We start from the raw sequence: 24,798 nt of genomic DNA, 5'->3' as shown, positions 1-24,798 counted from the left end.
TCTGTAAAAGCATTTCCTCTGAGTATTTTATTCAGAAAAAAAAACACAAAAAGATAAGGCAGAAACAAAAATCCCAGTCACTTGCAGTATCTGTCGGCTTTCAATTTGGCTCTCCTGTTTAAACAAAGAAAAATAATAAAATTAATCTATGTAAAACATGCCATACGTATTCAACTGCTACTAAATATAAAAAGCTTTAAAACTGTTCAATTTTGGTTATTACAACACTTATATTAAAATATGTATACTTTTAAATTTGGTTTCTATAAAAAATGGATTCTAATCTTATAAAAGTTATTTCCTAATATTCAATAAATGTTGCCTAAGGGCTTGTTCAATCCAAATAGCAATTTTAATTATTCCAGAATTTAAGGGTGCACTAAATTTCCATTTAACAGGGTGAGAATGCTGTATTATTACAAGTGATAAAAGTTACAGGACATAGAGCTTATTCTGTTTTAGAGTCCACATCCTGATTATATTTTTTATCCTTTTCTTGATTTCTTACAACTGGATACATATTCATTTCCTCAGCTGGAAAAAATTCTTAACATTATTTACTGACTTTAGGTATGAACTCTACCAGCTAGTTAACAGGAAATATGTAATTTTAAACATTGCCTTTATCAAGTAATGTAAAAAAAAAAAAAAAAGGGTAAGAGTAACTTTGCAACATAGGACCTGAATGAGCGGCTGGTGATTATCAAAATCTGGCACTTAATTGATTTATACTTGTACACCCACAGCTAAACGTCTCTACCTGTTTTTCTATGTCGTAAATCTAGGACATTACTTATCTACCTAGGAAGAGTAACAAATATTAATAATGTGCTATGATAAACATCCTGCACTCTTCCAAATCTTACAACTGCTTCAATTTCACTTGTTTAGCTTTTATACTTAGTTTTTTAGTTGCTCTATTCTTCTTTTAAGGAACCTGAACTACTATAACAGAATCCACATAATTTTTATATTAGTCAAACTGCTTCTTTCTAATTCTGGTTCTAATAGTTATAATGATAAATTTATGAAGTAGATACAGTCAAACCTGAATTTCTTAAAGTATATACTTGGTTAGAATCGGTTATATTTTTTAGATATCCTTTCTTTGACAGTCTTTTCCCAAACTTATGATGTCCTCTCTAGGTAATATTGCCACACTCATAAATTAGAAATAAAGATAAAAATGTGAAAACTACAGTAATTTAAGAGAATGTAGGTTTTCTACATGCCATTTCTATTGGCTACTGAAAATAGTGGAAATAAGTAAATAAATAGCTACCTGTCCAGAAGCATCTCATGCAAAAATCCATCTTTCCGAGCCTTTTTAAGAATTTTACTGTCCTCTTTACTTATTTTAAGTTTGTGGTCTTGGAAGCTCTGAAATTTCTTTCTGCAAAGAAAATGTCTTCATTGAAAAATACCTCAAACTCTTATTATACATATTTACTATTAAATTTATAAATACTGTTAATTTTTTTCACTTATTAAAAAAGTCTAATTGTAGGCCAGGCGCAGTGGCTCATGCCTGCAATCCCAGCACTTTGGGAGGCCGAGGCAGGCGCATCACTCGAGGTCAGGAGTTTGAGAACAGCCTGGCCAACATGGTGAAACCCCGTCTCTACCAAAAATACAAAAATTAGCCGAGCATAGCGGTGTGCACCTGTAGTCCCAGCTACTTGGGAGGCTGAGGCAGGATAATCACATGAACCTGGGAGGCAGAGGTTGTGATGAGCCGAGATCATGCCACTGCACTCCGGTCTGGGGGACAGAGCAAGACTCCGTCTTGGGGGAGAGAAAAAAAAGGTCTAATTGTATTTTTTTTTTTAATAAGCTGGAGCTTTTCAACAAAGATGACCTTCGTGACCTCTCATGAGGAGGGCCACTCATTGGCTGGGTAGCACAAGGCCCCACTTCTAGTAGGGCATGCTGGCTGGAGTCCCCTGTGTCCTGGCCATAGCACACCCTTTGACTGGCAACATACCCATTCTATGAATGAATAGATTGACTAACCCGAGTGACTAGCTTTGAGAGCTGATAGGATGATTAGGAAAACTGAAGCCTCAAGAAAAGAAAAGCATTTAACTCAGTGCTCTGTCCTAGAGGCCACATTGTGTTGTATCTTCTTGTCAATCAGTTTTATTTTTTCAGACAGGGTCTTGCTCTGCCACCCAGGCTGGAATGCGGTGGTGATCAGAGCTCACTGCAGCCTTGAACTCCTGGGCTCAATCCTCCTGTCTCAGCCTCCCGAGTAGCTGGGCCTATAGGCATGCCCCCCCATCCCCAGCTAATTAGGTAATTTATTTTGAAAGCACTTTGAGAAGCACTTCACTGTCAAATCTGTAGGTCTGAAAGGAAAAGAATACATACACATAATTTATTTCACATTGTTTTACGTTTCCTTTGTCTTCTTCTGGAATGTCATCTTTTTTCTTGGTTTCTCTTTCAGCACAGGATCTAATCTAGATATTGGAAAAGAGAATCCAATGGGTTATATGTTTATCTTCCATCTTCTCCACTTTACATATCACGTAAGAACATTCGAGATGATTTCTTATGCAGAAGAAAAAAATTAACTGAGCAACTATATTCAGAAAAAGGTTCTGGCTATGTGTTTTTACTTCATATATATAATCTATGAGTAAGTAAGTGCTATCACATGCTTCCTCTGCAGCCCTTGTGTCAGAAACACTACAGACAAAATTATTTGAGAAACATTTTACACATCAGATCCTGCTAGGCAATAAAGCAATCATTAACTAATTTAATTTTGTCCTCCAAGTGAATATACTAGGATCAAATTATCCCTAGTAGACAACTGTTCATTTGATCAGACTGAAAGCTTAATAGCTATTTTATGTTGCACAGACTATTACCAAAGTATTAAAACTTTTAACATTACACAACTTGTTTTTAATTAATTGGAACCCACCTCTTTTACTAGATTCTTATATCCTCCTAAGTTTGGATAGATGTTTACTATCACATGTCATAAGTTAATTGATCTGCATTCAACAATTAGGATCACCCACAGAACAGGCAACTGGCAATGGTAAGGACTCATGTCTCCTAAGGGATCTCTGTGGCCAGAGTCCAGTTCCAGGGCTGCTTAGAAAGTGATGACAAATAACGTGTTTGTGCCAATGACCAAAGACATCTTTGTGACAGTTTTGATTAGAGGGATCCCAAACCTGAAAACATTCCCTGCTAGGGCCTGTAACACAATGCTACCTTTAGTAAGAGGGATCTGTGTTCTGGTCATAGAGGTGAAGGGCTGACAGGTAACACAAGGCTACCTTTAGTAAGAGGGACCTGTGTTCTGGTCATAAAGGTGAAGGGCTGACAGAGGTAACACAAGGCTACCTTTAGTAAGAGTGATCTGTGTTCTGGTCATAAAGGTGAAGGGCTGACTGACAGGTAACACAAGGCTACCTTTAGTAAGAGGGACCTGTGTTCTGGTCATAAAGGTGAAGGGCTGACAGGTAACACAAGGCTACCTTTAGTAAGAGGGATCTGTGTTCTGGTCATAAAGGTGAAGGGCTGACAGAGGTAACACAAGGCTACCTTTAGTAAGAGTGATCTGTGTTCTGGTCATAAAGGTGAAGGGCTGACAGGTAACACAAGGCTACCTTTAGTAAGAGGGACCTGTGTTCTGGTCATAAAGGTGAAGGGCTGACAGGTAACACAAGGCTACCTTTAGTAAGAGGGATCTGTGTTCTGGTCATAAAGGTGAAGGGCTGACAGGTAACACAAGGCTACCTTTAGTAAGGGGGACCTGTGTTCTGGTAGATAAGGCAAGGTCATAAAGGCGAAGGGCTGACAGAGATTTAGGAGAGCCTGCAATTAAATGGTAAAGGAAAAGAGTCCTAAATAATCACTGTTCAGAGATTCCAGGTACTTGACTAGCCAAAGAGACCCAGAAAACTTTGTATTTCATCTGAAAATTGCTTTAAATAGTGAAAAACGCAGTCTTTGTGTATCTTTGTATAAGTGCAAAGCACTGCACATATATTTGCAATTGTTGCCTTCAATAACACTTTTGTGATGATATCCAGATGCAAAATAATTTAAACACACAATAAAATATAAATGTAAGTCACAAACCCATCTGCATTTCCCCAATGACCTGTTTCCTGAGAAGCAATGTGCTATGAAATATTGAGAGTGGCCTCTGGAGTCAGCTGGGCCTGGGTACACATCCTGTCTTACCACACCTTGAAATCACTGTGATTTCCATGAACTGACTGACAAAAACTACGAGGATGTAAGGAGGATCAGAGGCTGTCGTCTTGTCTGTAACGCTGAGCTCACATCCACCTCACAGGGGCATTATGGAAATTCAAGACTACAACGCATGTGCTGGGTACATGCAATGAAAAAATATAACATTTCCATTCTCTATAAGAAAATACCTACATTTTAGATTGAAATTGTTTGAGCTTTAGATTTGAAATTATTTGAAATCAAGACTATTCTAAAAAAAAATATAACCAGAAATCTAACATGAAGCACGTATAGAGATTTGATAGATGCTTTTAAATTGCACTGGTAGTAGAGAAAAATGTAACAAATTTTTATGCTCTAATAAGAATGAAAGGCATTTTAGAAAAGGCATTTGCCCCCCTCTTAGAGCCTTCCACTCCGGTCCCCACAATGCCTTACAGAGCAAATCTGGGTCAGACTGGATGCAACCTGTGATTCCCAACAGAGACAGACAAAGCAAGGTTCAGGATGCTCATTACTGGGACAGAATGCCAAGAAACAGAAAAACCATGTGTCAATAAGGGGGGATTTATTCTTCAGACACATCTTGGTATACGTTTATAATCAAAGATCAGTGGCTTTTGTGAGTCTAAAAAAGCCTTAAATGTTTTCATCAAATTCCAATTAACTACCTGATTTATCTAGGTTATATTAACAGTGTTATTTAGAATTTCACCTTGATATGAAGATGTCTGTGTAACTTTTACAGTGATGTAAAACAAAGAGGATTAGGGAGGGCACAGGCCAGTGGTGCAATGGATAACGCATCTGACTACAGATGAGGGAATTTAGCCTGGAATATGGAACTTTTATTTCCAGCTTAGTGACGCACACAAATTTTAAAAATAAAAATGTTTTGTGTGATGTTTCTCCTAATGCAAAGAAGGACTGGTACTATTAATAAAAATATTTTTAAAATGTGAGGGCTAAGGCCCCAGAAGTTCTGCTATGATGTGACTATCATCACATAAGCTCAAGCATTACATAAATACAAATGCATATACCCCGACCTGGTAATTCTCCTTCTGGAAATTTATCTTCAGGTCCACCCGCACATCTACAAATTGATGCATATTCAATGTTATGTACTGCAGCGCTGTTTATAAGAGCAAAAGACTGGCAACAGCCTAAATTTTCATCTATAAGAGACTAAATAAAGGTACATCCCTAAAATGGAATATTATGTGGCTGCTGAGAGAGGAAAAGCAAGAAAAAAACTTTCTACATTTAAACTAATAGTAGAAAACTCTCCAAAATGATTTTAAGGAAAAAAAAAGTCTAGAAGACTATAGAGGAGGCTACCTTTAGTGTAAAACAGTTGAAAATTATAAATATATTCATATGTTTATAAAGAAATTTTAGGCTATAAAAAAGGGAAAGAGGAACAGGAGCTGGGACACAGGTGAGTAAGATGCATGGCAGGCATATGTCTTCACATGCTTTTATTTGAAAATGTTGGACCACATGTATACGTTATCTATTTTAAAAATTAGATTTTAAAATGTAAGAAAACATGAAAGCCTAAAAAGAGCATGTGGAACTACCAGAAAAAGATACTAATCCATGGAGATAATGGCAAGGTATCTCCTAGATGCACTCATTTCTCTGCCACATTGTATAAAGTGACAGTAAATGACCATTTAACATTTTAAAGAGATACAGTCACATCGCATGTGTGAATGTAGTTATCTGTATAAAATGTCATCATTACCTTGATCATTTCTTCTTCTCCTGCTGTTTTACTTTTTGCTTCTATGTCTCCTGCTTCATTGCATCTAATAAAGCAGCTATTTGAGGCCAATAAAGCCATTTTCCCCTAAGTGAAACAAAATAACAAAATAGCCATGAGGATACTTCTTGTAGAAGAAACATTAAGTGTTTAGACTGGATTAATTTTTTCTCCCTGATTTAAAAATCACAGAAAAACTTAAGAGAAAAACCTGAAAAATATAATACAAGAACATATAGAAAAGGAAACCAAAATCACCTATCATTTTACTATTCAAAGATTACCACAATAAACATTTGTAGCATATCTTCCTAGTAGGACTAAATTCTAATTAGATGAGGTAGGATTGCTTCCTTTCTAAAAGATCTACTGAAGATCTGATTTAGTTCAGTTTGAAAAATTAAAGACAACATAATTATGAATGCATACTTTATTCAAATATTAGCATTTTAAGTAAAATTTATTTTCTTCACAATTAGGAAACATGAAAAGGTATATACAATGCCTTTGGTGTTTTGAATTTAAGAATCAATGTCTGAGGGACTTTTGTGTGTGAAAATATTCATATACTTTTTTAGTTGTTTTATGTTTGATATATTACACTGCTTTCTATTAAAACTTTAAAGACTGATTTTCTTGTGTATCTAAATCTGGGTTATAAATTTGGTTAGCTTAACTCCCTTAACAAATATAACGTTTATAACTTCGGTTGATTCTTTTGGAAAACTTGGAATACCATAACATTTAGACAAATATTTATAAATACAATGATTACAAAATATGTTAACCTTATATCACATCCAGTTAAAAAAGTGCTGATAACATGGATTTAATTTCTTAGTCAAGGTCACAAGGGCTGGGTGGTCTCTCATCTGGATGGCTCTTGGTGAGCCCTGGAACATGGCAGGGTGGTCCAAGACAATTTAAACCTGTGCCACAGATTATTCAGCTGAGTCCTTTTTGCAATAGAGTTTTAAGACCCTCTTTCATTTAAATTTAAATTTTTGAAACTTAGTGTCCTTCCTAAAAATAAAATGAAATGAACTTTCCTAAAGCGTTGTATTATTAGTACTACCTAAGTCATCACCTAAGGCCTTAGGATATATTGGCCTTTTCTACCGGTGTAACTTTTATTACAAGTATCCCATCATAACTAGTAGGATCATCTCAAAGGGGTTCAACACATTAGCGGGTCATGAAATCGATGTAGTGTTTCAATGTAGTGTTTCCTGAACCGTATGGGGGGCGGGGGAAGGAATACACACAGACACACAGAGGAAGGGGTAAAAGAGAATAAGAAATATCAAGGTGCATAACGGATAAGTATTGTTCAGCACAACTCTTGCTTCATTTATACATATGTGTGTGCTGGGCTGCAATGTAAAAATGCATTTCTCAATGGGTTGGGTCAAAATAGTTTTCAAGTCACTGACTTAAGATTTTATCTTAGGGGGTGAGGAAATCAGTCTAAGTGATTATCTCTTTCTAGGGGGATGTTTGTTTAATCTGTCATCTTAGAAAACACTCTGAGTTCCTATTTTCATTAGTGTATACTACCAAAGCTACTACTAGGGCTGAGCTTATCTTCTATTTGCTTGTTCTGCGTAGTGCCCATTGGTCCTTACTGTTTTGATATAGTTATCTACTTTTTAAAGACTGTTTAGCACATATTTTTGTTCAATCTTCTCAAACAGAAAAAGGAAATTATATATTCTGTATCAACAAAGATTTAACAAAACATACATATACTACAACTGTCTACTTACTAAAATTAAGAATTAGTATATATCTTTTTTCTTATATTAAAACTATCTTTTTGTACACTATTTTAAGCTTATAAACTGAAAGTCTTTTAGAGATAATTTACTTCAATGAACTATTATTTATTTTATGCACAAATTGTCACAACTTGGTCTTAGCAAGCTCTACTGTTCGCTGACAGTCTCGAATGTTTCTGAAAGCATCCATGATGTCTGCTACAAAGAAGATACTTAGGAACTATTCTGTTTTCCTACTCTGAGACCTAAAATTGACTGGTTCTTTAATGGAAATGAGATCCATATCTAGGCACTAGGGGTATACAGAAATAATTGTGGGCAAAAGTACTAATGCTATTTTTGTTGCATTGCATTTTGAGATCTCTTTAAGGCTCTATGTTCTTATTGATTTATTCCGATTTAATGTATTATACTATTGTATCCTACTTTGTAAATATATTATGATTGACTGTTACAGACTTTCTGTTAAACTGACAAGAAGTTTTTATGAACAATAACAGCACTTACATTTTGAAAGACTGGTTCCCATTGTTCTCTTGGTCCAATTGCATCTGAACGCCCAACAACAAGTCCATCTGAATTTATACCAAGGTATTTTCCATAGCCAGATTTCAGGGCAATTCTGTACATTAATAAGATAGATAAAAGTTAAAAACTGAGAGAAAATTAATTATAGAACATCAAAACAGGACATGTGTATGTGTGTGGGTGTGTACATATCTAAAATTTCAGACTAGACATATTCCAAGCTGCATGTGGCTGAGTGGTGACTCACTCCTGTAATCTCTGTGCTTTGGGAGGCCAATAGGAGAATTGCTTGAGGCAAGAAGTTCAAGATCAGCCTGGACAACACAGTGAGACCCCATCTCTACAAAAAATTTAAAAAATTAGCTGGGCATGGTGGCGTGCACATGTAATACCAGCTACTTGCGAGGCTGACGCAGGAGGATTGCTTGAGCCCAGAAATTTGAGGTTATAATGAGATACAGTCGTACCACTGCACTCCAGCCTGGGTGACAGAGTGAGACTCTGTGCCTTTAAAAAAAAAAAAAAAAAAAGCTACATGTGACTAGTTGCTGCCATGTTGGACAGTGCAGTTTTAAATTTAGTTTTATATTGTGCTTTTTAAATATAAGCATTGTGCCTTATATATTACATAATATTTTCAAAATTCATCATTCTTTAATTATACCTCTTTAGTTATACAGTTCAATACATTACTAAAACTTACTTTTTCTCTTATTATAAATAGTTCTATGTACATCTATTCTATAAATAAAACTGTTTTATCCTTAGAAAAAATTCCTAGAAATAATTGGATCGAAGGGTATAAAGTTCGAATGTCATCAAACTGTTTTCCAGAAAATGCTGCTTCCATTTACATTCTTACCTCAAATTAACAGAGTATGTTTTGTATCACGGATTTTTTTTTTAAACATTATGACTTTAAAAAAATACTTGAAAACCTGATATGGAAAAAACAGTATCCTATAAATTTGCATTTTAGTAGTCAACTAGAATAACGATTGTTTTTCTTTTCCTTTCCTTTTTAGTTTTTAGATTATCTGGTAATGTCCCTTGTCCATTTTTCTATTGAGATCTGATTGTTTGCAATTTTTCTACTAGGGTCTTCAGTGCTATGAATTCTATATAAGATACATATGAAGAGTAAGAACTCACTGCCTATTAAGATTGTTGCAAATATTTTCCTCATTTGTCAGTTAATTTTCTTTATAATCCTTTTTTGTTTATAATTGTAAAGCAGTTTAAAACTATTGAATTTTTTCTTCCTCTGCTTTTATTCTTTGTCTTTCACCATACTTATCAGACTTTCAAAGAAAGTACAGAAATAATTATCTTAATGTGATTTTTTAAAATTATGATTTCTAATCTTTTACCTTACCGAGAATCTCCTGGGATGCCAGAATTGACATTTACTCCTTTATACATTAATGATTATATAACAGAAATCATTATCATATTGATGTAACCAATTACTAAAATATGTAAATTCACTTTCAGTATCTTCTACCCAAAGAATCATTCTATACTTTTGCACAAGGTGAGAATAAAAAAGGTTACTTTATAAAATGACTGTAAAAATAGTGAGTAAAAACATTCTTTTGGTCGTTATGATTCTGTAACATTCTCTGCTGGTTTCAACAATATTCCTTTTTTTAGTCTTCCTGTTTGCCTTTGGACTTCCAAACAGTGAGTTTAAATATCATAGCAACAGTGAACCAAGTTTTGTACTATTTATTTTTTAATCTATCTTATTCGGTGTGTGAAATTATTAATCTTCATTTTTAACTTACATATTTTTTTTCCAGCCTAGCATTATATATTGATAGGAAACCCATTAAAAGTAGATCACAAAATCTACTTTTCAAAAAAGCTATTTTAGGCCGGGCGCGGTGGCTCATGCCTGTAATCCCAGCACTTTGGGAGGCCGAGGCGGGCAGATCACGAGGTTAGGAGATCGAGACCACGGTGAAACCCTGTCTCTACTAAAAATACAAAAAACTAACCGGGCGTGGTGGCGGGCGCCTGTAGTCCCAGCTACTCAGGAGGCTGAGGCAGGAGAATGGCGTGAACCCAGGAGGCGGAGCTTGCAGTGAGCCGAGATAGCGCCACTGCACTCCAGCCTGGGAGACACAGCAAGACTCTGACTCACAAAAAAAAAAAAAAAAAAAAAGCGATTTTGTTTTTTATATCAAAATTACCCTGTGGGCTTAAGACAGATACTAAAATTTTTAATGAATACAATTAAATTTTTAAAATAACTGGTTACTAATTATATGACAACATGAGCTCACCTGGAATCAGACAATTTGACAGCCGTAAACTGCTCTGGAGGACTAGGGCCCTCATCAACTATTGGAGAAAAAACATTTGAAAATAAATTTGACATTTGCTATAAATATAAAGACATTATTTTGCTTTAAAAAATGTGGCTATTTTCTTCTGCAATTAAATGTAGGAATATTCAGATATACTGATGTCACTGTAATACTGTATCTTTGGAATCAAGATCTATTTTACCTTCTTTTAACTACAGTGCTGATTTTATATACTGAGTAAGACAAGGTGATATAATGCTTATTTAATAACTTTTGAGATAGCTTCTCTTTATGTTTTAAAATACAATCATAAACAAGCACTTATTTAAAAAGCTAAATGCTTTCATCTATTCAAGGGATGGCTTTGCTGACCAAATGATACTGCTTTTTATCTTCTAATTACTTTGTATCTCATTAGTGCTTCCTCTAGTGGGCTAAAGAAAATGAGGAAACTTCAAATTGTTAAATACACCCAGGTTAGTTTTGGCAATAGGTCTGAATAAAAAAGAAATTCAAACATTTTGACTCAAATAGGTTTTCTTTTTTCTTTCCACTTACTATTTTAATTATTCATCTTGTTTTGATTTCCAAAGATACTCTTCTGGAACTATACGGAATGTTTTCAAATGCTTATATTAGAAAGAGGGACTTGCCAATGGCTGGTAAATATTAAGGAATTAAAAAGAAATGGAAGAGTCAAATGCAATGGTTCCATTCCTTTGGAAAATGTTTGAGACTAGTTAGAGTTTGGCCTAAGTGAATGAATGTCCTAAAATCTACACTTGTGGCAGCCTCTTCCCTTCCAGACACAAACCTTCTTTGTGTGGAGCTCCCAGGGTAAAAAGACCGTTGTCGAGTGCATGTATATAGGTTCCCTTATCCATTTCAATGGCTATGGTTCCCGAAATTTCACCAAAGTTTGTTACTGTCCACCAGATTCCTAAAAAATAAAATCAATATTTCAACTTTATATTTTAGTTTTGACACAGAGTTCTTTTTTTGTTATAACTTAGTTTTAAAACCTTTTTATTTTGCAGTTGTAAGAAATAATACAAAGATCTCACATATCCTTTACTCACTTTGTCTCAATGATGACATCTTGCATAAGTATCATACACTGTCAGAATCAGGAAACTGACATTGATATAATCCATGGACCTTATTCAGATTTCACCAGTTTTACATGTACTTGTTTGCATGTATGTGCAAAGATTCATGCGACTACCAGCACAGTCAGGATTAGGTTTTTAAAACACAAAATAGCAGCATACATCCACGCACGGGGGTGCATGCCTGTAATCCTAGCTACTCGGGGAGTTGGGGAAAGAGGATCACTTGAGCCCAGGAGTTCAAGGTTATAGTGAGCTATGATCACGCCACTGCACTCTAGCCTGAGTGACACAGCAAGGTCCTGTCTCAAAAAAAGACCAAAACAAAACAAAGGCAACATGTGAAGGTACAAAGTGATATATAGAGAACGGTCTCTCTTATAGACCCCAGCCATCTATTCATGCCTGCTTTCCAGAGGCAATGCCGATCATAATGTTTCTTAAAAATGCCTCTACGGGAAGACTTTCTAGCATAGCAATCTTTTTTTTTTTTTTTTTTTGAGATGGATACTCGCTCTGTCGCCCAGGTTGGAGTGCAGTGATGCGATCTCGGCGCACTGCGACCTCCGCCTCCCGGGTTCAAACAATTCTCTGCCTCCGCTTCCCGAGTAGCTGGGGTTACAGGTGCCTGCCACCATGCCTAAATAATTTTTTTTGTATTTTTAGTAGACACGGGGTTTCACCACATTGGCCAGGCTGGTCTCAAACTCCTGACCTCGTGATCCACCCACCTCTGCCTCCCAAAGTGCTGGGATTACAGGTGTGAGCCACTGCGCCTGGCCAGTAATCTTAACTATGATTTTAGATTGAAAGTAAAATGAGCAGAATCTATGTCTATGTATATTAATTTCCAATTTGCCAATAGAAATGTTAGACTCTAGGAACAATTATGTAAGCAGTTGTTGTAAGTTTGTATCTTAATGTTAAAAAATATCCTCAAACCTCCTCCTAAATTGTACGTTAGCTAGAGTAGAAATGAGTCAATCATTAACTGGATATGACATATTAAGGAATTCTTGTTAATTTTACAAGGTCTGATAATGACATAGTATAATATATAAAAATAAAGAACAAAACAGGCGATGAGAGAAAGACATACCATGTTAAGAAATATATTTTTATGTACTTATGGGTAAAATGACATAATATCTGTGATTTTACTTAAAATTTTCTAGGAAAAAATGTGTGTGTGGCTGTGTGTGTAAATCAAACGAGACTGGCAAAATATTGATAATTAATGCTGGGGCCTGGGCACATGGGGGACTCATTATATTCTTCTATGTATGGAATAGTTTGGATATTTCCATAATAAAAAGGTTTTAAAGATTCAGTTAATTACACTGCACAAAATTTTCTATTCAACTAAACATTTCATGCTTTCCATAATTTTAAAATACATAAAATTTTAGCTAAAATGAAGTTGGACCCTTATCTAACACCAAATACAAAAAGTAACTTAAAATAGACCAAAGACCTAAATGTAAGAGCTAAAGTTAGAAAACTTTTAGAAGAAAATGGGAAAAGCTTCATGACAATGAATTGGCAATGATTTCTTGTATAGAACATCAAAGGCACAGGCAACAAAAGAAAACATAGACAAACTGGACTTTATCAGAATTAAAAACTTTTGTGCATCAAGAACCGCTGTCAACAGAGTAAAAGGCAACCCAGAGAATGGAGAAAATATTTGTAAACTACATACAGTATAAGGAATTAATATCCAGACTATATAGAGAACTCCAAAAAGACAAATACCACAGTTCAAAACTGGGCAAAGGACGTACACGAACATTGCTCCAAAGATGATATACAAATGGCCAATAAGCACTTGAAAAGACACTGAACATCACTAGTCACTAGGGAAATGTAAGTCAAAACCATAATGCAATACCACTTCACACCCATTCGAATAGCTATTATCGAAACAAACAAACAACAGAAACCAAGAAAACCAGAAAAACAAATGTTGGGCAGGATGTGGAGAAACTGAAACCCTGTGCAATGCTGGTGGGAAGGTAAAATGGTGCATGTATTTAAATGCCACTGAAGTGTACACTTAAAAATAGAAAAACTGGCAAATTCTATATTCTATATATTTTACCTCCATACACACACAAAACCAACGGAGAAAAAGAAAATCAAAATTAAAATTTCAGCTAAAGACAATTAAAAAGCAATAAAACTAATGGCAATTTGGATGACTGAGTTATAGCTACAATCGTTTTCAGGAAAAGAAATAATGCTTTATTCAGAATCACTATCAACAGTGTTATGATCAGCAAGTCTTTCTTATAAATATAATAGTTAATGATTTTAAATTAGATTTATTTTGTATGTTCTATGCCACATTGACCAAGTACACTTAATATTAAATAAAATCATTTCAATATAATATCTCATTAATGTTTTGCAAAAGAAGAAATTTCTGGCAGACAAGCTCTTCAAAATTTTCACACTCTGTCTCAAGTAGGGAAATGATACAATAACATTACTTATAATATTGTCAACTGAAAAAGAAATTACTTTGAGCAGATGCCAGTATTTTTTCTCAATGAGATTTCAAAGAATAAGAAAGCTAAACATAGTATCATCAAGACTTAAATGTGAGCATTCTGCCTATTTTCTGCAAGTGGCCTCCATTCACCCTTTGGAAATATGCTTATATGTTTAACGACTAAAGTAACATAACATAATACTTAACAGTGCCACTCTGGGGTTTTAGCTGTGAAAAAACAGTGGATCCTAACAACAGTGGGCACTGAAGTTGCCTGTCTCTACGTCAGGTTACAGCTCAAGCTGTGTATATGCTGCAGACGCCCAAGCTGAATTTAAGAGAATCCGCTCTAAAACATTACTTGCTATTTAGACACACGCTTAAAGTTATTTCCTTTTGAACCTTAGGCAGATAGTCAAATATTCCTGCTGTGTTGTCTCACAATGCATGACAAAGCTTTTCACACATTTTCACATAGTTTAGAATGTTTACATGTCTGGCATGCCTGTAATCCCAGCACTTTGAGAGGTGGAAGCAGGAGAATCAATTAAGCCCAGGAGTTCAAAATCAGCCTAGGCAACAAAAGGAGACCCCTATCTCTACAAAAAAATTAAGAAATTAGCTGGGTATGGTGGTAGGAGCCTGTGGTCCCAGCTACTCGGGAGTCTGAGGTGAGACAATTGCTTGAGCCTACGAGGTCGAGGGTGCACTGAGCCATGATCACATCACTGCACTCCAGCCTGAGCAACAAAGCAAGAGCCTGTCTCAAAAAAAAAAAAAAAAAAAAGGCCCGATGCACCAGTGTCATGGCTGATAAGATACTACCAGGTCACCCTCATTCTAGCATCAAGGCTGTGTGACAGCTCACCTCACCTTCTGACTAACCCAGTGCTTCTGTGCTAAGGGCCCCCTTAAATCTCTACCTTCATTATGTGTTTGGCACAAAGGAATGATATATCTTAGATTTGGAAATGGAATTTTCTTCCCCAATCTTACTGTAGTCTAAGTACCCTTCACAGACCTTCTATTAACCCATAGCTTACTTAACTTTAGTTCCTGGGTAAAATATGTGTTTTGCAAACTACGATGTTGTAAGTCCAACTGCTTCTTAATCTAGCAGAGCTCAGTGAAACTCTTTGCTTACAGACATGCTCGTGTTTATTAATGTCACACATGGTATCTCCATGTGAAAGACAGAATTTCTTTCATCCTATTTACCAATCCCTTCAGATCCTTGTGAGGAACCAACAGAACAGCTTTAAAAAATTAAAAGGTTTTTTTCTTTCCCTTCACAAATAGGCACATGCTTACTTATACGGCAAGTTTAGAAAATCCACAATGCAAAAGAAGGTGGAAGGACAAAGAGAAAAAGATGCAGAAGGACTTCCTCTTCCAGCCAAGATGGACTTCCCCTCCCACCATCCTTTCCACCTCCCACTTCCTTTCCCAACCAGAAAACTGAAACTGGATACAGTATTTGAGAAAACTTTTTCTGGGGATTGGAACACAGGCAGAACAGGACTGTGATATTTGAGAACAGGAAGACACAGGAGGCAGATCTCACACACACTTCTGTTTTCTGCCCAATGGCAGTTTCTTGACCACATGGAGAGAGGTAGAGACCTCCAGAAATGAGGAAATGCCACTAAGCTGAGAGTCTTGCAGTGCTAATATGTTGGGAGTTTATAGAATAAGTACTGGAGAAGAGGGAACTACACACAGGTGAGGCCTCAAAAGAGTATGCAAAAGTTCTCTGCAGGTCTGTGGCCAAGGGCTGGGGGGAGTGCATGCAGTAGGCAGGCTCCACAAGGCCTCTGCAGAGTGGCTGGCACTGCTGAGGGCTGACTGGAGATGCCAGAGATCACACAAATTTGGGACACAGCAGAGTGGAGAGAACTCACCAAGTATGCCTAGAACATGTGGCTGAGGCCCATGAGGATGAACCTTTCCTAGAGTAAGAGTCACTGTCTAAGTCTACGGGCAAAACCCTAATAAATAAGCACAAACGAACAAAGGCCCAGGCTTGACAGGAGCAAAAGGGTGGTCAAATAATTTAACTAGGCATCAAGACATTTAACAGAAATAAGGTTAAAATATTATGAAAATGAAAGACTGAATTTATAAGGAAGACTTAACAATTCTAAATGTGTACACATCTTATGAGAGCTTCAAAACACTTTAAGCAAAAACTGCTCAAATAGACAGATCTAGAATTACAGCTGGAGATTTTAACATAACTCTCAATACACTGTAGGATTAGTAAAAAATCAGTAAGGACACAGAAGATATGCATAGTCACAAGTTCTACCAGTTGACCTAACAGACATCTAAAGAACACTGAACTGGCTGGGCACCACGGCTCACACCTGGAATCCCACCACTTTGGGAGGCTGAGGCGCGTGGATTACCTGAGGTCAGGAGTTTGAGACCAGCTTGGCCAACATGGTGAAACTCTTGTCTCTACTAAAAATATTTAAAAAATTAGCCGGGTGTGGTGGCAGGTGCCTGTAATTCCAGTTACTCCGGAGGCTGAGGCAGGAGATTCACTTGAACCTGGGAGGCAGAGGTTGCAGTGAGCTGAGACCGTGCCACTGCACTCCAGCCTGTTGGGCAACAGCGAGACTCCATCTCCAAAAAAAAAAAAAAAAACCCTGAACCAACATCTGCAGAATACACATGCTTTTCAAGTGTACATGGAAATTCACTAAGAAAGTATGTTCTCCAACTATACTATAAATGAATTAGAAATCAGCAACAATAACATACCTATAATATCTCTATGTAGTAGAAATTAAAAACAATACACTTTTAAATAACTCATGTGTCCATGAAAAGAAAAATCACAAGGAAAACTAGATAATATTTTGAATGGAATGAAAATGAAAACAAAATGTGTTGACTATAACTGAAACTAAAGTGGAATGAAGAGGTCTAACTCCCTTCTCAAGAAGCTATAAAACAAGAGCAAAGTAAACTGAAAATAAGTTAAAGGGAGGAAAAAAAAAGACTGAAAATAAATGAAATAGAAAATGAAAAAGAGAGAAAATAAGTAATACTGAAACAGGCTTGTCCAACCTGAGAGCTGCATGTGGCCCAGGCCAGCTGTGAATGCAGCCCAACACAAATTCATAAACTTTCTTGAAACATTATGAAGATTTTTTTGCTTTTTTTTTTTGGCTCATTAGCTTATCGTTAGTGTATTTTATGTGTGGCCCAAGACAATTCTTCTCCTTCCATTGTGGCCCAGGGAAGCTAAAAGATTGAATACACCTGTACTAAAAGATCATTAACGATCTAAAATAAATGATCTTATAAAGAATTGAGAAACCTCCAGCTAGACTGACTGATCCAGGAAAAAACAGCAAAAACACAAATTACCAATATTAAGGGACTGCAATACAGATTAGATTCTGGATCTTATAAAGAATTGAGAAACCTCCAGCTAGACTGACTGATCCAGGAAAAAATAGCAAAAACACAAATTACCAATATGAAGAGACTGCAATACAGATTAGATTCTACGGACATTAAAAGCATATTAAAGAAAGGAATATTCTGAACAATTTTATGCCAATAAATCTAACAACTTAGATGAAATGAAACATTCTTAAAAGACACAAATTACCAAAACTGACACAACAAAAAAATCTGAAAATATCTCTTAAAAATTTTTAATTTTCCCACAAAAAACTAAAACCAAACCAAACAAAACCCTCTAGGTTCAGTTGACTTCACTGGTGAATTCTATCAAACATGTAAAGAACAAATCATACCCATCTCACACAGCTATTTCCAAAAATAGGAAAGGAGACAGCACTTTCCATCTAATTTTATGACACCCAGTATCACCTTGACACCAAAATCAAAAAAGGACATTACAAGAAAAGGATACAAAAGTCCAATATCTCCCATCAACACCAATATAGAAATCTTAAAAAAAAAAAAAAAAAAACACACACACACACAAACACCTAGAAATCAAATCTAGCAATATCCCAAAGGACAACGCACCACAGCCAAGTGGGGTTTATCTCAGGGATATAAAGTTACTTTAAAAGTTGAAAATGAAACCAATGTAATCCATTGGCAGAATGAAGAAAGCTGTATAATCATCTCAACAGATACAGAAAGAGGCATCTGACAGCATTAAACACCACTAAAATAAAAACTCCCAAGAAACAAAGTTTAAAAGGAATGTCCTCATTTTGATAAAGGTTTTCTCTGCAGATCCTACAGACATCATACCATATGGTGGACTACTGAAAGCTTTCTGCCTGAGCTTGGGAACAATGCAATTATGCCCATTCTCATGACTTCTGTTCAATACTATGGAAGTCCTGGACAGTATAATAAACCAATAAAAAGAAAGACAAAACATAAGGATTAGAAAGAAAGAAGTAAAATGATAGTCACAGGAAACACAATTGAATATTTCTTAGTTTTCTATATAAGCAAACCACTAGAAGTAATAAGTGAAACAGACTTATCAGACTACAAAGTCACTATACAAAAATCAATTGTATATCTACATACTGACAGAAAACAACTGGAAAATCAAATTCAAAGGTTCTATTGACAGTAGTGTAAAATTATAAAATACTTAAGAATAAATGTTTAAACAGGCATGCAAGACTGCTACATTGAAAATTATGAAATATTGAGGCCCAATATTAAGATGTTGATTCTTCCCCAAATGATCTGGACTCAATACAGTTCTCGAGAAAATCAAACAAGCTTCACTGTAGAAATTAATAAATTAATAGTTAGTAAGTACAAAGTTGGAGGACTCACACTACCTGATCTCAAGACTTCATGAAATTATAGCAATCAAGAGAAATATACCAACAGAAAAACAGACAAACATATCGATAGAACAGAGTCCAGAAATAGACCAATACATAGAAAGTTAATTGATTTTTTATGAAGATACCAAAGTGGATTAATGGAAAAAGGAAACACCAGTGGTGCTGGCACAATTGGCTATCAAGATGTCAAAAAAAAAAAATTAAATCTTGAAACCGAACTCACAACATCATGCCAAAATTTAATTTGAGATGAATGACAGATTTAATGTAAAAACTAAAACTATGATGCCTCTAAAAGACAATGTAGAATATTTTCCTGACTTTGGGGTAAGCAAAGATCTCTTAGAGCAAAGAGATAAGGCAGTAACCATAAAAGAAAAAAAAATAAACTGAGCTTTATAAAAATTAAAAGCTTCTGGCCATCCTGGCTAACACGGTGAAACCCCATTGCTACTGAAAACACAAAAAATTAGATGGGCGTGGTGGTGGGCACCTGCACTCCCAGCTACTCTGGAGGCTGAGGCAGGAGAATGGCGTGAACCCGGGAGGTGGAGCTTGCAGTGAACCCAGATCACGCCACTGCACTCCAGCCTGGGAGACAGAGTGAGACTCTGCCAAAAAAAAAAAAAAAAAGCTGCTCATCCAAAAACCACCATTAAGAAACTGAAAAGGTAAAACTCAGACTGGGAGAAAAGACTGATAACACCATCAACTCTTGACAAGGATGTAACTGGAGCACTAATTCATTCTTGGTGGGAGGGTAAAATGGCACAACCACTTTAGAAAATTTTTGGCAGTTTCTTATATGGTTAAACCTTCACCTATCCTTTGACACAGCAATTCCACATCTACATATCTACCCTAATTTTAGAATTGTTGATTTGCCATTTTGAAAGCAATGATTCTTCCAGAACATTAGCTTTATACCATTCCATATTGTATATATTTTTTTAAGTTACCATAATTTATGAAGATTCAAAATGCAACTTGCCAAGTTTTAAAAGAGAAAAAAATGTATGGAAAGAACTAAACGGAAAATAGGCTGGTTAAGTGTGTTTAGGTTAGTTTATTTCTAGTATCATTTACAGGCTACCCTGATGTTGTATTTAAGATTTTAATTCATTTCAGAGTTCACAAAATAATGATTTTTCCTGTGAAGATACTTCCTTTAAGAGACAACAGACTTCTACAATTAAAATGCATACATGTGCAAAGAAAATAACTTGTAAAATATATTTGGTTGAATAACATTTACATTAGGCCTTTAAAATTATGTATCACAATCTCTGGCTATTAAGCAGTCTAACGGTGCCTACTAAGTCAAGAGTTATAATTTTTCTCTCCTGATAATGAAGTAAAGGCATCAGTAGCATCTACTGTGCTAAAGAATAAATGGAATTTATGACTGTAGGTAATATTTAAGCACTTTAAGACAAATATGAATACATCATAAATTTCTAACTAGGAAAATATTTTCAATGAGATCTCAAGAAATGTTAACTTTTACAGAATAGAGCACTGAAAACTGACTCACCAACAATATCAAGCTGGGTTTCTTCATCTTCTTCTCTTTTTCTCTTCTTATCTTTGCTCTTTTTCTTCTTACTACAGGACATAATTTATATAGATGAGTTTAGGTATATTAATTTGTATGATAAATATCGTAAGATTGAAACTTGGAAGTCTTTTAAACTGTTTCATTTACAAATTATTGATTTAGGAAGACTTACATTGCTATGCCCTCTTAAATACAGTACTGAGAAGTTGCTTCAGGCTTTCTACATATTATGTTAGAGTTCAAAGCAGACTGTAGAGCCACACTGCCAGATTTTAAATCCTGATTCTTTCACTTCTTAGCTCTGTGATTTTTGGAAAAGGTACTGAATCTCTCCGAGTCAGCTTCCCCACTTAAAAAATTAGGATAATAACTTAACCTAACTCTTAAGGCTATTGTGAGGTTTAAGAGGTAATATGTACCTTCACACATTGCGGGTGGAAATGTAAAATGGTGCAGCATCTACAGGAAACAGTTTGGGGTTCCTCAAAAAGTTAAAGAGTTACCACATGACCCAGCAATTTTACTCCTAAGTATGTATACCCAAGGGAAATGAAAACATACACCCACAAAAATACTTACATAAGAATATTCACACTAGCATTAGTCACAATAGCCAAAAAGGGGAAACAACCCAAATGTTCATCAACTGATGAATGGATGAACAAAATGTTACATCCATACAATGGAATACTATGCAGCCATAAAAGGAACAAGTGCTACAACAATGATGAACCTCGAGAATGTTATAAGAGAAAGAAGCCAGATAAAACAGGCCACGCTGCATGATTTCTTTCTTAGGAAATATTTACAATAGGCGATTTCACATAGACAGCGGATTAGCGGTTGCCAACGACTAGCAGAAGGGGAGGATGGGATGTGACTGCTTTAATGGGTAGGGGGACGTTTCCTTCTGAGATGATGAAAATGCTGAGCAACTAGACAGTGGTGAACCTCTTGAATGTATACTAAAAACCACTGACTGTACAAAAGGGTGGATTTTACAATGATGAATTACATCTCAATAAAAAAAGAAAAAACCAAGAGCGATTTGAAAAAAGTTAACGTGCAAAGCGCCTACAACAATTTCTTGGCACATTGAAGGTACTATATAAGCATTAATTATGATTATTACGATAATCTTTTTTTTTTTTTTTTCTGAGACGGAGTCTCGCTCTGTCGCCCAGGCTGGAGTACAGTGGCGCGATCTTTGCTCACTGCAAGCTCTGCCTCGTGGGTTCACGCCATTCTCCTGCCTCAGCCTCCTGAGTTGCTGGGACTACAGGCGCCAGCCACCTCGCCCGGCTCATTTTTTATATTTTTAGTAGAGACGGGGTTTCACCGTGTTAGCCAGGATGGTCTCGATCTCCTGACCTCGTGATCCGTCCGCCTCGGCCTCCCAAAGTGCTGGGATTACAGGCGTGAGCCACCGCGCCCGGCCACGATAATCTTAAGACACTCTTGTCTGCGTTTTCATCATAAAGTTTTCAGAAGATAACTCTCCTCTCCTCACAGGAAATTCACATCTCACATTTATTCAGGATAAACCTGTCATTTATTCTGGCATCTTCATGAGGCCAGACTCCTAGACAGGGTTCTCAAGGCCAGTGGCTTCAGCTCACTCCTTGATACTTTCTTTCCATCTCGCCTAAAAATACCAAAACCTGTTTATCACGGAGACCAGGAGGAAATGCTCAACATCTGTATGTACAGTCAACCTCGGGCAAATCTGCCAGTTAAAAAAGCGGGGATATGAGTGCACAGGTATTTTTTTCCTAAAGAGCTAATAAATTACCACTACGACCTCCTCCTCACATTTGGCTCAATTTATTTACTGAATATATGTTCTCTCATTTAATTCTCAGTCTTCTAAAAGTATAAAAAATCGTCTGAAAGTATAAATGTGTAAACGGAGATTCAGATATTTGATCTCTTAATGAGTAAACAGAAGTTCAGACATATTAACCAATTTGCCACAAATTACAAAATCAGTAAATGACAGAGTGCAGGTTCGAGTCCATATCCCTATCAAAGCCCATATACACCTCAACCACTGTGTGATTCATCCTGGTTTCACTCTACATATGAGGTTAGAAAAAAATCAATAATTTTTCTAGGAAGAGACAATGAAGAAAAGAATAATCCCTAACAAAGGAAGTTATTATCATGAACTACGAGATCAGACTAACGCAGACCCACCAGGCAGAGGCCTGGAGAGATGCCTCAGGGGACCCAAACTCGTGGGTACGGGGTCATCGGTCACCCGCCGTCTACCCCGTTTTCAGGGTCGTCCGCGCGGGAGGCTGCCCCTCTCTGCACAGGCGCCAGGAACCGCGGCCCGGCCTCCGTCCAGCCCGGACAGAGGCCAGCGCGAAGCCTGGGAGGCCACGAAGCCGGCTCTCCGCGCCACGGCTTCCACCGGACTCGCGGGGGTGGAGTGCGTCCGAAAAGAACGCAGGAGGCTCCCGCCCGAGCTGCAGGACCCACCTCTTCGCCTTGGTTCCCTTGAGCACGAGCTTGGTAGACTTTACATAGGAGTACTCGGCCATGGCTCCTGGAGACTTCTGCGCGGAGAGGCTGAAGCCGGCTCAGGACGAGTATGTGACCCGGAGCAGCATCAGGGCGGGGAGGAACAGAAGTGGAGGCGAAGTAAACACTCCCTGACAGCGTACGTCTCTCCAGAACCCGCCTCCGTCTTCACAGAAACGCTCAATGGCTAAAAGTTCCACTTCCGGGTTTCTGCCGGGGAGCTACGGCGGCCGCAGAGGGCCGAAAGGTGTCCGCGCGCAGCTGCTCCCTGGCGCTCTCTCGAGGAGCCCCTGAGGATTCGCGCCTCCCGGAGGGGAGGAAAGCCCGCCTGAGGCGCTGGTGCTGGCGGGGCGGGGCGGGGCTTCCGGGCGCGCTGTGGAACCGCCTCTCGCTAGGGCTGCCGGCTGGCCATGGTCCCTGCGGGGGCGGGAAGCGGCTCCGGCTGCCCTCGCTGGCCTGCGGCAGCGCGGCTGGAAGCGCAGGCCACTCGTGCGCAGGTCACTCGGGGCTGTGCCTCGAGTGACTGTGTGCGCAGGAAGCAAGCAGGAAATACCCCAAAATAGAATGAAGCGCCATGTCGAGGGCCGCGGACGTCGCTAGTGCTGTGGGAATGTGGGCTGAGGTGGAGAGTTACGGTGGCACGTGTTACAGGCTCAGGGGTCAGGAGAAACCTAATGGTGGAGGCGGCATCTGAGGAGGGTCTTGAACGCTGGGCAGGCTTTTGCCGGACAGAGATGGAGGAGGCTAGTCCTGTCTGATGAAGGAAACAGGGCGGAGGCATGGAGGGAGCCGTGCAGCGCTGGTGTGAGGAGCAGAGAGCAGGCCAGGCCTGTAAAGCAGAGTGAGGGAACCAGGATAGAGAAGGCAAGTCGGGGTCCTGTGGTCGCTGAAGAATTTGAATGAAATCAGTAAACAGGTGAGAGGCATCAATCGCAAGAGCATGGGATGAAACGAGGAGTAGTCCACGGTGATTCCTCTGCAGAGGTGGGTATTATTAATCGCGTATGTGACACCAAAATCACCACACTCAAGCTGTGGCTCTTTCCCTAAAGTAGAAAACAGAGACCAGTTGGGTTCCAAGCATCCACGAAGATCTTATTAAATTCGTGATCCCTGGTGGCATCATCGATTTAGGATTGGCCCATCTCGAACCTGACTCAGAAACAAAACCGTCACAATGTGCGGAAATGAGCGTCCTTACCCACTATCATAAAGTATTTTCCGGTGTTTTCACAGTGCTGCGCTTCCTAATCCCCATTCCATGGCAATCCACATGCCATGATGCCGGAAGTTATTAACAAAGGAGACACACGGGGCTTCTCACGTTGGCTTTCTGGGGTTTTGATGAAAATCTGTTTCCTCATCTCTTACAATGTAGTTAGTAATAGTATCATTTAGGGTTGAAGAATTAAATGGTACGAATTATATAGGGTGCTTATTAAAACCTACATGGAAAATGTCTAGGAGATGTTAGCTATGCTCATCACCAACATCGTTACTTGATGGTAATAATCAGATAGGAAGGTCGAGACCAAGAAAATGGATACATGCTCTGAGGGAATGAATGTGGAGAGATCAGAAGGTTAAGAACAAAGTCGTACAACATGTCTACAGTAAAGGGATAGAGAAAAGAAAGAGTTTATAAAAGAAGAAATGAAACAGAGTTAGAGTAACGTTATAGAAATCAAAGCTAAGG

The 24,798-nt window shown here is 37.6% G+C and overlaps 1 protein-coding gene across 1 annotated transcript; it reads right to left on the bottom strand.

Annotated features, from left to right (window-relative positions):
- Window positions 1-23,907, bottom strand: FRG1 (FSHD region gene 1). The gene is made up of 9 exons (XM_055276679.2): window positions 23,061-23,907; window positions 20,553-20,623; window positions 11,425-11,550; window positions 10,587-10,644; window positions 8,278-8,392; window positions 5,975-6,079; window positions 2,371-2,462; window positions 1,283-1,393; window positions 1-114 (listed from the first exon to the last, which is right to left on the bottom strand). The coding sequence occupies exons 1-9, from the start codon at window positions 23,120-23,122 to the stop codon at window positions 78-80; spliced, it is 777 nt and encodes a 258-aa protein (XP_055132654.1). The 5' UTR covers window positions 23,123-23,907; the 3' UTR covers window positions 1-77.
- Window positions 23,908-24,798: the final 891 nt, after the last annotated feature.

This window comes from Symphalangus syndactylus, chromosome 4 (genome assembly GCF_028878055.3).
Source record: "Symphalangus syndactylus isolate Jambi chromosome 4, NHGRI_mSymSyn1-v2.1_pri, whole genome shotgun sequence".
Classification (NCBI taxonomy): domain Eukaryota; kingdom Metazoa; phylum Chordata; class Mammalia; order Primates; family Hylobatidae; genus Symphalangus; species Symphalangus syndactylus.
Note: the sequence above shows the minus strand (reverse complement) of the source record. Positions and strands in the feature narration are given on the sequence as shown.